Source organism: Polistes dominula, unplaced genomic scaffold (genome assembly GCF_049000335.1).
Source record: "Polistes dominula isolate Pdom_NZ unplaced genomic scaffold, Pdom_raw_medaka contig_82, whole genome shotgun sequence".
NCBI classification, from domain to species: Eukaryota; Metazoa; Arthropoda; class Insecta; order Hymenoptera; family Vespidae; genus Polistes; species Polistes dominula.
In genome coordinates this window covers 6,446,291-6,459,956 of record NW_028301046.1, presented here as the reverse complement: position 1 = coordinate 6,459,956, position 13,666 = coordinate 6,446,291, and the positions used below count along the sequence as shown (strand labels likewise).

The 13,666-nt window shown below is 28.3% G+C and overlaps 3 protein-coding genes across 5 annotated transcripts; 2 read left to right on the top strand and 1 right to left on the bottom strand.

The window, feature by feature from the left end:
- The first annotated feature begins 324 nt into the window (after positions 1-324).
- Positions 325-5,458, top strand: LeuRS-m (Leucyl-tRNA synthetase, mitochondrial). 2 transcript variants are annotated; one of them, XM_015324222.2, is made up of 8 exons: positions 325-839; positions 971-1,178; positions 1,380-1,773; positions 1,848-2,734; positions 2,811-3,173; positions 3,966-4,206; positions 4,299-4,536; positions 4,649-5,458. In XM_015324222.2, exons 1-8 carry the CDS (start codon positions 699-701, stop codon positions 4,862-4,864), a joined length of 2,688 nt encoding a protein of 895 aa, XP_015179708.1. In that variant the 5' UTR covers positions 325-698; the 3' UTR covers positions 4,865-5,458. The 2 variants fall into 2 exon arrangements, with proteins under 2 accessions (XP_015179708.1, XP_015179709.1); XM_015324223.2 differs by having other exon boundaries at positions 698-839; positions 964-1,178.
- Positions 5,459-5,699: 241 nt separating this feature from the next.
- Positions 5,700-9,376, bottom strand: LOC107068130 (putative chitinase 2). Its single transcript, XM_015324228.2, has 9 exons — positions 9,118-9,376; positions 8,860-9,021; positions 7,765-7,962; positions 7,446-7,611; positions 7,266-7,362; positions 6,841-7,044; positions 6,497-6,691; positions 6,291-6,413; positions 5,700-6,054 (listed from the first exon to the last, which is right to left on the bottom strand). The coding sequence occupies exons 2-9, from the start codon at positions 8,927-8,929 to the stop codon at positions 5,842-5,844; spliced, it is 1,266 nt and encodes a 421-aa protein (XP_015179714.2). The 5' UTR covers positions 8,930-9,021; positions 9,118-9,376; the 3' UTR covers positions 5,700-5,841.
- Positions 9,377-9,438: 62 nt separating this feature from the next.
- Positions 9,439-13,666, top strand: LOC107068131 (uncharacterized). 2 transcript variants are annotated; one of them, XM_015324229.2, is made up of 3 exons: positions 9,439-10,057; positions 10,129-10,179; positions 10,293-13,666. In XM_015324229.2, the coding sequence occupies exon 3, from the start codon at positions 10,970-10,972 to the stop codon at positions 11,549-11,551; it is 582 nt and encodes a 193-aa protein (XP_015179715.2). In that variant the 5' UTR covers positions 9,439-10,057; positions 10,129-10,179; positions 10,293-10,969; the 3' UTR covers positions 11,552-13,666. The 2 variants fall into 2 exon arrangements, with proteins under 2 accessions (XP_015179715.2, XP_089031396.1); XM_089175270.1 differs by having other exon boundaries at positions 10,293-10,450.

The following is a 13,666-nucleotide window of genomic DNA, read 5'->3' as shown; positions in this document are numbered from 1 at the left end:
TATCGTACGCATAAAAAAATCAGATCCGATTTTCTGAAATTCCAGATTTTTTTGGATTCTAATACTGCAAAAAAAAGTAAAAATGTATATCTTAGCAAACTTGATACCCTTTTTTTTCTTTTTTTTTTTTAGTCTTTGGTTTGTTGTATTCGTCCTTTTTTTCGCTTTTTTCTCCTTTTTTTCGTCTTTTTTCCTGGCTATCTGACTATATCTGACTATTGTATGACTATGTGGCTAAGAAACATGACTGTAGCCAATCAAAAAATTGCTTTTTCGAAATTTACGATATATAAATGAGTGGCGTAAAAGTCTAGACGCATAGGGATCCTGTAGGAGGGATGCGCCATTCATATTCAGCTCATGTGCCATTGGCTGAAAATTTTGGGGGACCGCTTGAATTTATAATAATTTTTTTGTGTAACCTATTCTATTTTAATATAAATTTTTAATTATCATTAAATATAGTTCTTTGTTTTCTGTATTTGATGCAATTCATTATTTCATAATTATTTCAATGTTTAAATCATTCGCTCGCAAAATCGAGTTCCGGTCCCCCAGCAATGTACATGGCGCATTCCTCCTATAGGATCCCTAGACGCACGGTCCCTATAGGTTATACTTATGGTGTAAAGAAACTTCACTTTATTGATGTTAAATTGTATTAAAATAAGTTTTGATTGTGCTACAATTGTCTCATAATGCTAATTAATAAATTAAGAAAACAAAACATGAAGTACAGTTTGATAAATTTATTAAAACCGATTTTAAAAAATCGAGATGAATACTTTTTTCAAAGATTTATAAAAAGACGAGCCTCTACTGGTATTTGTTCACTGAAGGTAATATTAAACTTCTTCAATATCTCTTAATTTACATGTATTGCTTTGTAACCCATATTTAAATTTCATTTTAATAGTAAAATATGTGTTAGTTAATTTATATTTAAAATTTCAATACATATAGTTTTCAGGATGACAATTTCGATACAAATACAAAAAATAAAATAGAGTTACATTGGAAGAAGAAAGTTAATTTCAATTTATATGATGAAAATGATAATAAAAAGGATAAGTTTTATGTCCTTTCCATGTTTCCTTATCCTTCTGGAAATCTTCATATGGGTCATGTCAGAGTTTACACCATCAGTGATGTTATAGCACGTTTTTATAGAATGGCAGGTAAAATCAATAAGAATACTATCAAATTGTCATTTCTCTATAATAAAAAAATAATAAATCAGTAATGAGAGGAATGAGAGAACGCAACTAAAGTGACAGAGCGTATAGAACACATTGACATTATTTAATTGAAGGAACCACAGACATCCTATATAAATAATAATTAAGAACTGATAAAATGACACTCACTATTTGTTTTAGGTAAAAATGTGATTCACCCTATGGGATGGGATGCATTTGGTCTACCTGCTGAAAATGCAGCTATTAAACATCAAATCGATCCTAGCGAATGGACTAGGAGTAATATAAATACAATGCGCAAACAATTAAATGCTCTTAATTTTTCATTCGATTGGAACCGAGAAATTTCGACTTGCGATTCTGAATATTATAGATGGACTCAAGAATTATTTTTAAAACTTTTTGAAAAAGGTTTAGTTTATCGAAAAGAAGAATACGTTAATTGGGATCCTATTGACAAGACTGTACTAGCAGAAGAACAAGTTGATATAAATAATAAGTCTTGGAGGTCTGGAGCTACAGTAGAAAAGAAATTATTAAAGCAATGGTTTATCAGAACTACAGCTTTCGCAAAGTATGTTCATAGTAATACTATTTTAAGAGAAAAAAACAAATGTAATGAAATACAATGTTTTTATTATATTACAGGTCTTTATTGGACGGATTAAATGATCCGACGTTAAAAGAATGGAAAGATATTATAAAAATTCAACAAAATTGGATAGGTAATTGTAATGGTGTAAGTTTTGATTTTAAATTAGTTTCGGATATCTCTGAATTTCCTGAAATTATAAATTTATGGACTGATAAGCCAGAATTTGTCAAATTTGCAAAATTCGTTGTTATTTCTCCTAGTAATATATTAAATCAACAACAATATACTGAAAGTGTTAACGCAACGACTAAAAAACTGAAAGCTACTATAATAAATCCTTTTACTGAACAAGAATTGCCTATATTTATATCAAAAGAATTGGTTTTTCCACAATTAAGAGATAATTATTTGGGTATTCCTTCTGCTTCCATGGAAGATTACGAATTTGCCGAATCTGTGAAAATTCCATTCCAACGACACAATATACGTTCTCATTTAGAACTGCAGAATGAGCTTAATGACGTATTAATTAAAGCAAAGAAATGGAATATTGGTGGATATGCAGTAAGTTCTAAATTAAAGGATTGGCTGATTTCTAGACAAAGATATTGGGGCACGCCTATTCCAATTGTACATTGTCAAAATTGTGGTATTCAACCTGTGCCACGCAGTCAGCTACCTGTTACATTGCCAAACATTAATTTTAACTTGAAAGAAAAAAGTCATTTTACTTTACTCGATGCCAAAGAATGGTTAGAGACTGTGTGTCCAAAATGTGGTAATCATGCAATCAGAGAAGCTGATACAATGGATACTTTTGTAGATAGTTGTTGGTACTTTCTAAGATACATTGATGCAAAAAATAAAGAAGAAATATTTTCCACGGAAAAAGTCAAAAAATCTTTACCTGTTGATTTATATATAGGTGGAAAGGAACATGGTAAGTTCAAATGTTGAATTTGATTGGTTTGTTCATATCTCATATATTTCTTAATCTATTTTTCATACGATTGCAGCTATGCTTCATTTATATTATGCTCGATTTATGAACCACTTTTTATACGAGGAGGGTCTTGTTCCGACCCGTGAGCCATTTAGGCAACTTCTCGTACAGGGTATGGTAATGGGGAAAACTTATCGAATATCTGATACTGGACAGTATATAAAAGAAAGTGACGTTATTAAAAATGAAAAGGATAACAAGTATACAGAAAAAAGTACTGGGAGACTTGTAACAGTTACTTGGGAAAAAATGTCTAAATCAAAACACAATGGAATTGATCCTCTTGAACTTTTAAAATCCTATGGTATAGATACAACTAGATTATTAATATTAGCCGATGTAGCTCCAACTTCGCATAGAAATTGGTCCACCGACAGTATGTATTTTAAATATATATATAATTAACCCCTATATTATAATTAATATCATATATTATTTATATATCATAAATATTAATGGTATATATATATATTATTTATTATTATAATTATTATAGATCAAATAATACAATCTTTTCTTAACTTTTAACCGACCACTGTCGCCGCAGCGAACTGTCGAGTTCCTAATGCCAATTAATAACAATCATGTTATATTATTTTTATTAGAAATATAATAGCAAGTATGGTGTATTTTTTTTACAGAACGCGTATCAAGTTTCTTCTATTTAAAAATGTTTCTATTTTATCGAAAAATTAGTATATAAAATTCTTTAGTACGCAAATATTATAATTAATAATTATGAATTACATAAAATATAATAGAAATAAATTAAATAAATCAGCCCAATAAGACTCCATCCAGCGATTTATCAATTACAAATCTATGCTGATACGCGTTACGCTACAACCTTGATTGATATTTGATTTAAAGAAATAGTATAGGAATACTAGTAAAACTTTAACCCTAATTTTCTCAAAACCGGCTATACCTAGGAAGTCAATGGCTTAACACCGCATATACGGTCTGTAATCATAATGAACTCATATAAATTTATAAAGTTTTATAAACGTTTTAAAATAACAAGCTGTGGACTATCCTAAGTGTTAAGAGATTTCTAAGCTAATATCCGAAAACTATTAAGTGATGATATTAAAGTAGTATAACTCGCATTATATTAAAAAAATGATATAATTTGTATGTACTTATAATCGCATTTTATGTTTATCAGCTATTCGCGGTATACAAAACTGGCAAAATCGTATATGGAAGATCCTAAAAGAATTTATTAAAATGAGAGAACATTTATCATTAGAAGAACTTCAGAAAGCACCTACTGATCCTAAATATGTTAAGGATGATGAATACATGTTTGATAGTAGAAATTATTTTCTAAAAAAAGTTACTTTTAATATCACAGAATCGCAGCAGATAAGCATTGCAATATCTAGAATGCAAGGACTTACAAATAGGTAAGTTAATATTAATATAAGAAGGTCTTAATTATCAAATATAGTATATGAAATATTACTAAATTTTAATTACTATATTTTGAAATTTTCAGTCTACAAAAAGTATGCAGCGAGTGCAAATTAAAAAGTCGTGAATATGAACGAGCATTAGCTGTACAAATAATTATGCTTGCACCGTTAGCTCCACATTTCGCTTCAGAATTATGGACTGCATTTTGTTCTGTATCGAATCATCTTATGAATAAAGAGGAAGTTCTATTGGATAAAGATGTATTAGATCAAAAGTGGCCTGAAATAGATATGGATTATAAGATGGAAATGAAAATTCATGTAAGTTTATTTTATTCTTTTTATAGGAAGTTTACATATGCACGTACAGATACACATTAGATTAATAAATTTTATAAATTTCAATTTATTCGATATTTTCAATCTCAAATAGGTAAATAAAAATTTGATCGGGAAAATAAAAATTCCTCGCTATATTTTGGATAAATTAACTGCGCAGGAAGCTTCAGAATTAATAATAACTGAACCCTTATGTAAAAAGTTTCTAAAAAATCGTACGATCACAGATATTAAGCTCCTTTCACAGACAGGCTGTGACGCAAATTTGTATGTCAGTACGAATAAAATATCAGAGAAAGTTTCAGGTTAATAATTCTGAAAGATTTTTGTAACTATATGATAAATTGAATAAAATAAGGAGAAAAGATAAAGAAGATCAAAGAATTTGAAAAAGAAGAAGAAGAAGATCTTTCTACATTTCATTAATTGAAAGATATCTGTTCTGTCATAAAAAATATCTAAATCCTTGATGATGACAACTATCGAATCTATTCTAAAAAAAAAAGAAATTAAAAAATAAAAATTATAAGCATTTACATTATATTTGTATAATGTCCATAATAAATTAATAAACAAACTTTAATAATTGCAAATGCAATTGTAATATGAAAGAGTATGAAAAAAGGCAAATGAATATACGTGTAATCGGCGGCTCGACCGTCGATCGTTGCCGCGTTTTCATAACTTTCCGGGTAATTTGTAACAAAAACAAATTTGTAACAAATAACACCGGATAATAATGAGATATTTCTTGCTCGAAATATAAATGTAAACTAACACTGTTACCGTGAAACTTATCGAGGTTCTTTTTTTTGTCATAACGTTCGATCTCAATTATTTACATTTGAAAATTTTTATCTACAACTGCACGCATGAAAATAAAATGAAATTATTTGATTATAAAGAGGTTTTTAATTTGTTTCATAATTTTAAACAATTGTACTATTGTTAATTTAAATAATTACTACAGCATGTTATGTGTAATTTAACAGATTAGAATCAGCAGTCACCGACGGAATAGTTGATAAGACAAGAATCTACTATCTCCGACTAGATTGTAGGTAAATAAGAGTTTATTATTACCGCCTACTCGATTAGTTAAACAGGAATTTACTACAGTCAGTAAAATAATACACACATAAACATATGTATATATAATATATATATTCTTCTTTATTCACAATACAATATATTTTAAATAGTATCATTTATGGCCAAATTTGCGGGTAATTTAAGTAACTATATGAAAACAAAATTTATTGTCTTCTGTTTTAAAATTTTTTTGAATTATAATGATATAAAAATTAAAATATTAACAATAGCATAAAGTACTATTGATACTTTGTGGGAAGACGTTTTATCGGTAGAAACTTTATTGATAAAAGCTTTATTGATAGATTTCATCAATATGTAATCAGTTCCGCAAATTCCATTATGATCATCGGTATCGATGCTCCAAATCATCACACCAGCTAAATTCATTTCCTTAGCATACAATGCCTGGAAATCGAGCAAAAATTATTAAATTTGTTTCTAACTGTAATATACTGTAATATACATATATATATATATATATATTAAACCCTTGCAATTTGATCATCTAGTTTATGGAACGCCATTTGTATATGTTCAATTCACGATGGTAATTAAACATATGCATACATATTTACGTATATATAAATATTAAAATTTATGTTGCATAAACTATAAACGTTATGAATTTTTTTGTAACTTACTTTCGTTTTTAAACTTATGTAATCATCGTAGAAAATTACTCTGTCTTCATTTACTGCATATGGTGTATTACTGTCATTATCCCATCCGAAAATCCATTTCTTATCCTTTACTTCTTCACAGATCTATGCAAAAATATATATTAGTTTAAATAAAAAAAGGAGTATTAATCATGTTTAGTATTTAAAACGGATATAATTCCACATACTTCGTTATAACCCATAAATCCATTTTGACGAGTATAAGACCCATTAAAACCATCTTTTCCACAGGGCATTCCAGTAGGATTTTCACCTGGAGAAATTTTCGTATTCGAAATATATGTTCGTCCGTACATTGGTAAACCTAGAACGAGTTTCTTAGCTGGTGCTCCTAACTGTAGTAAATAGCTCACAGTAGCATTCTTAAAAAAAGATACAAAACATTTATACCGATAATAAAATTAATTTAACAGCAGGAATATTAACGCCTTGATTGTTAGCTGAAATAAATCTTAACTTGAATGTTGATCAATTATTTGAAAACATTAAAACGAAGAAAATTATTATTTACCACGCTTTCATCATTATTGCTGTATAATGGAGCATTCGGAAGAATTTTTAAATCCCATGAACCATGATAATCATATGTCATAACGTGTATATAATCGAGGTATTTTGAAATATATGAAATATTGTATCCCTTGTCGATTATTTTCTTATTTGCGCTTATAGCTGCAGTTAATATAGAATTTTGAGGCAACTGTTGTTTTAATTCCTATTTAAGAAAAATATAAAAGAAATCATTAAATGAATGAAGACATCATCATTGAAGAATGAGTCAGTATTGGAAGGATGATGATAAAATTTATAGTAAGATAATATCTTATGTTATTTTATCGAACTGTATTGTAATTTTTACAATTATTAAAAGCATTTATTATTTATGATCGTATTTATATTAATAATATATAATTATTATTAAAATAATATACTTACTTTAATCAACAAGGAGAAATTGTCTTTATCTTGTGAATTACCACCTCGTTCAGAAGGAAATTCCCAATCTAAATCGACGCCATCAAATTTGTACTTTCTTCGTAAAAAAATTATACGTGTATATATGAATATAAATTATTATAAAAGAAAAATTATATCTAAAGATTATTAATTCCATACTTAAGAAATTCTGAAATACTATTAATGAAGCTTTTTCGTTTGTTTTCATCCTGAGCAAGAATAGAATAATTCTCACTGCCTTCATTCCAACCACCAATAGCTATTGAAACTTTTAATCCTGGATAATTTTTATGAAGATCTGACATTTTTTGGTAATTACCGATTCCTGAAAAAAATATATATTGTCATATTTATTAAGCTTATGTTCATATATATTTACACATATACAATCGGGGACAAAAATAAGTGGACAGGCACTAGAAATGGTTATCCACTTACTATTGCCCTCGACTGAATCTTATTTAAATTAAAAAAATACCATCTTCTATATCAGCCCATGTATCAAGACTTTTTATTTCCCAAGTGGTTGTATTCAGGCCCGCGAAAGCGTAAATTAAATGTGTACAATGTTGTGGTTTTAAATTGTCCAATGTAAATTTACCGTTTGAAGGCCTATACCTTGCCCAACCAGCGACATAACAAGCAACAACCTTACCGTGCTTTGGAATTTCTTGACCTAAAAATTGAAAAAAATGTAATACTTTTAATTAATATTATATTTTATTACAAGCTCTATAGATAAATGTTATAGTTTTAGGAATTTCAATAAACACTTTTGTATAATTAACAACAATAAAACGTCACGAGTACGATTATCATCGAGACGATGTGTTATTAGTAGAATTATCATTATACGCTAATTTTTAATATATAATATAACTATAAAGTCTTAGACTTACGATAATATAACACATAAATTTTATCAAACACGTTATTAAAATATAGATAAAATAATATTTATTTTCCTAACAAAATTACTAGTGTTTTTTTTTTAATTCTTTTTATGTTTATTTAATACGAAAGCAATATAAGTTTATATATTGTAATTGCATCGTATATCAAAATATACTTTTTTCAATTAGATTTAAATAAAAATTATAATTAAATGAAAATAGATATATTGATAATTGATAAATCTAAAGATTAGGTTCTTTAAAAAATGTATTTATTTAAGTACAATGATTTAAAATCTGTTAAAATGTCAAATAATCTTTATTCATCAATGCATAGAAAATGTCAATGACGTTCCTGATTTTCTTTAATTTATGTCGACGGTATTCACCTTTCTCTCCGAATTTCTCGACAATGAAATATAATTGAGCAAAGTTCAACTGGTTTCGCGCTTGAAATGAATAAATTTCTTTTCAAAATCATATTGTTGTATTCGAATGGCTATAGATACAATATTAAAGATTATTAAAAATTAAAGAATATTAACGAGGAAGTATTAATCTGTTGTCAAAAAGTAACGAATGCGAGTAAGAAAATAAAATGAAATTTGAACATTTGATCAAAGGATCTGATTGTTAAATAAATATTTTTTGAAGAATTGTATATACTATGTTTAATTTACCTTGAATATTATCAATGTAGAAAAAGAAAAGCATTACAAGACATGACGTTAGATATTTCATCGGATTCATCTTTCTATATAATATACTTCTGACTCAACGCGGATGCCGAGTTATTGTCCCGTTCACTTTGACTTTCTCTTATGGATTCTCGTATCGCACTACTTTTATAAGAATAAAATATTTTATAAGATAAGATAAACTATCGAAGAAAAGGACGGAAATAAAACCTGTTGCACCGTTAAATATAAGAAACCTACTATTTTATTTTTTTAACAAAGTATAACTTTGAATATATTGAAATCAACATAGACCTGTTAATAGTTAAAAATTTTTTGTGCGCATGCCTCAAGTTTCGCCATGTTTTTCGGGCACTTTATACGTGTATAAGCAGTGTATACAATGTTTTTTTAATGTAATTAAAAAAAATTTAATTAGTAATTAATTATTAATAATCAATAAATATTCAATTATTAATAATTATTAAATATTGAAATAATGCTGTGAAGCAGGAAATCAATGTACATGATGTTAATAGCAAGAAAAGGAGCGAAGAAACAGCGATCCCATTCGTACGATAATTTGAGGCCCTGTACGATCCAAAATTCGTGGCGTACGATCCATTTGGAATTTCGAAAACTGGATGACCTTTTTTTTTTTTTTAGTCAACAAATTTTGGAAAGGTGCACCCCCACCACCACTACCACCCCTACCACCACCACCACGTACGATCCGTATACGATCCGTAAACGATCCGGTGTTCCATCTCCCTGTGGGCCGCCGTTTTTATCGTTTTCATGATAGGGTTTTGAACTTGATGACTAAAAAAAAAAAAACAAAAAACTAAAATCTCTGGGATCACTGCGAAGAAACGTTGTTGTTATGGATTATGTCGGAGTAATACTCGTAGTAAATCATTCTTGGAGAATTTATATTATTTTATTAGTTTCCCGAAGCCTTGTTTCGAATATTGTCGAAAACTTATCAAATCAACAAAAAAGAAACATAAAAATTTGTCCAAAATGTGCTAAATGTGATTTGTGGGTTAAAAGATGTGGACGCGGTGATGATCGATTCGAAGTGATTGATCATGTAAATAAAGACACATACATTTGTTCACTTCATTTTGAAGGAGAAAGTGGTCCAACAACAGAATATCCTGATCCCGTCAGTTGTATAAATAAAAAACTAAGTAACAAGGTAATTTAAATCTATTTAATTGTTAATGTGACAGCTCACTATATAACCTCAAGTAATCAATTTTTTTGCAGGTAAAAGTGACAAAGACTTCCTTGGCCGAGAAATATGAACAAATTAATGACGTAAGTGAATTATTTAAAATAATTTCTTTCAGGATAAATTATAAAATTGTCAAAAAAAAAAAAAAATATGACGTTTGCTACAAACCTAAAATTAAATTATTGTAATGTTTTAGGAAAGGAATCAAGGCATTGAAAATTCAAACCATTCTGCAAAAAACATAGATTGTACAACTGTCCATAATGTCCTTATTGATGAAAGACAAAATGGTTAAACAACAGCATTTTCATTGAATCAAAATTTCATTCCTACACCAGAATTAAACTTGCCAAATAAAAATTTTGAATTTTCAAGAACTACTGATGCCACGGTGAAAACTGTGAGATTTTAACATTAGCAGAAATTCCTGCAGAAAATGAAACATTGCCAAATATCATATGCAACCAAGGCGTTCAAATTGATATTAAAAAACGGACTAGTAAAAGGACTCAAGTTAATCTACGTCAAAGTTCAGCAATGGATAAATTTGAAGAGTCTATCAAAAATAATATTAAAAAATGTAAATTTTACACAAGCTTGGAGTATCAAGAAATTGTAATTTTATACAATTTTGTTAATCCGGAATATAAAAATGTGTTAAATGAAGTTGATCAGCAGAAGAAAAGTAACAATAGTCATCAAAAATTGACATCAATACAGCAATTGATTCTAGTACTTATCCAGTTACGCGTTGGTACTTGAGTTGAAGATTTAGCTTACAGGTTTGAAATTTCTACAGCTCTAGTTTCTAAAACGATTAAATATTGGATACAATACTTATACGATCAATTTACATGCAATTTAAAGCTGTTTATGTTTCCATCAAAGAAAACACTTTCTGAAACTTTACCTAAAACTTTAAAATTTTTTAAAAATATTACAGTTATTATAGATTATACGGAATTTCAATGTCAGTCACCATCAAACTTTGAACATCAAGGAAATTTATACTCTTCGTACAAAGCTCGAACTACTTATAAAGCACTAATTGGATGTACTCCTAATGGAGGTGTATGCTTTGTATCAGATTTATTCGAAGGAAGTATATCAGATCATGAAATATTTATTAAATCAAATATTTGTGATTTCCTGGAACCTGGAGATTTAGTGTTAGCAGATAGAGAATTTACCGTTCATGATATTGTTGAATTGAAGCAAGCTTATTTAAATATACCACCGTTTTTAAATGGTAGGAAAAGATTATCACCTCAAGAAGAAATGGAGACAAAACTGATGGCAAAACAGCGTATCTACATTGAACATGTTATTGGAAGAATTAAACAATTTCGATTCCTTCAGAAAGTTCTACCTTTAAGTGTACGTTCACTGATGTCCCAAAGTCTTTTTGTATGTGCTTGCTTAGTTAATTTCCAGTCACCGATTGTTATTGATTAAATAGTCTGTGCTTACTTGAGAAAATAATTTAAAACGGAAGATGTGAAAATTGCGTTGGTTCAATAATAACTTGCTAAAAAATTAAGAGTTTATCTTACCAATACCAATTGTAAATAATATACACTTTTCAGTTAACATCAATATATTTATATTTAAATGTTTTAAATTTTGTATCTTCTTTGTAACAATTATACAGTCTTCTAAGTAATATTGTATATTATTTTTAGTACTTATTAATTAAAGCTTTACTTATATAAAAATATATTTACTTTTAATATAATAATAATCATATAAATCACTCAAAAGTGGTACAACAAGATAAATATTTAAAATCATTTAAAAAAAATAAATAATATAAATTAATACGATTAATGCGAATTAATAATAAAATAATACAAATGACAGTGTCGTTGAATTATAAAAATTACTGTCACCTATAATTATTGTAAAATAATTAACTTTTTCTTTAGTTTAAGCTTAGAGATAAATCAAATGGCGCTAAATTTCGCGGAATACGCATCTCGAAATACTCTGGCGCCAAAATGTTTTGATGGAAAATACTTATGTTATGCAATACTGGTTCTATAAAATTTGGATTGTATTTAATTCGTTCTACATAAAAACCTTTCGAGGTCCATATCATAAAATTACACCATTGTCTTCCGGTTATTGCCATCTGCGTCTGAATTTGATGATAATAATACTGATGATTTCTTTTCAATTTCATTGACTTCGGCGTTTGTAAGATACAACAGAACGAACTTCTTTGTTGAGGTGTTAGTGTATGTATATCTGTTGGTTCAATATTTTCTAAAACCTTTGGACACTTAATTTCCAGCAAACCATATGATTTGTTAGGTACATCTGTAACAAGTCCATCTGGGGTAGATCCTATTCCTGGATATTTTGGATTTACCCATAAGCCGCTGCGAGTGACTTTAAACTCAAAATTCTGCGAAATAAAATTTGTATATGTATTCCGTGCTATTTCTTCATGATCGCGACCATACGCCAATGCTAAACTACCAAAATTTTTATCCACCCACAAGTGATATTTAAACCAGTTAAAGATTTGTTCCTCATTTTTTTCACGCTTAAATATTTTTTTTGACGCTGTAATTAGGATTTTTCTATATTATCACCATTTATCACAATCCGATTGATTTTCACTTGTTAAATCTAGTTTATAATTTTCGTAAAAAGGGGTAATCATTAGTTCCCATATACTCGGACGTTTTTTCAGTTGATTAAACATTTGCAATTTATGTACAAAATTTAATGTTTTTCCCACATCTGGTTCTACATTTAAAAGATTCCGAGATCTACTGTTTTTTTCTTTATTATTATTAATATCATGATTATTATTATTTGTGATTTTATACTGGTGGTCAACTTTGTGTGCTTCTTTTTTCTTGGATCCTTGATTCCAAGCACAAAGCTGACTTGTGCAAGCAACATTTTCTTTAAAAGCTTCTTTGCATTGTATTAACACTATATCTAAAAGAGCAGCAACATGTGCACAGCGTCCTAAGCTTGAAGCTTTACATTTACATGTTTCTCGCATAATTTTATCGCTGTCAGAATTAATCATAACTTGCACCGAGTAATTATTTTTTACTTTGTAGGAAGCTTTCACTTTACTTTTGAAACAATAAATATTTTGAGAAATTACGCCATCAAAGATTTCTGTGACATGGTTACTATCAACATATAGCTTCCCTCTTTTCAATGGCTTAATTGTGCTGTAATCTATAATACTTGTCTCATTTTCTTCATCACTAGAATTACAGTCCTTTTTTTCTACAATTCACGATGAAATCAAAAAATCGTTAATGGATCCTTCATTAAAAGATTCGGGTAAATTTTTGGATGGAAATTTATGCCAAACGTCAGGAAATTTTTGGCACGAACTAATGGAAGTTGATTCATGATTTTTTTGTTTCTGTGTTTGAAGCTTCAGCTACTTTCTTTTATCAAGACCTGGATCTATTGGAACTCTGTTATAAAAAGCGTTTTTAACCCTAACAAAATTTTAAAAATTAATATACACCGTAAACTTTATTGTTTATAATTATATGTAATTCTTTAATTAATAATATATGTAGATCAACTTCG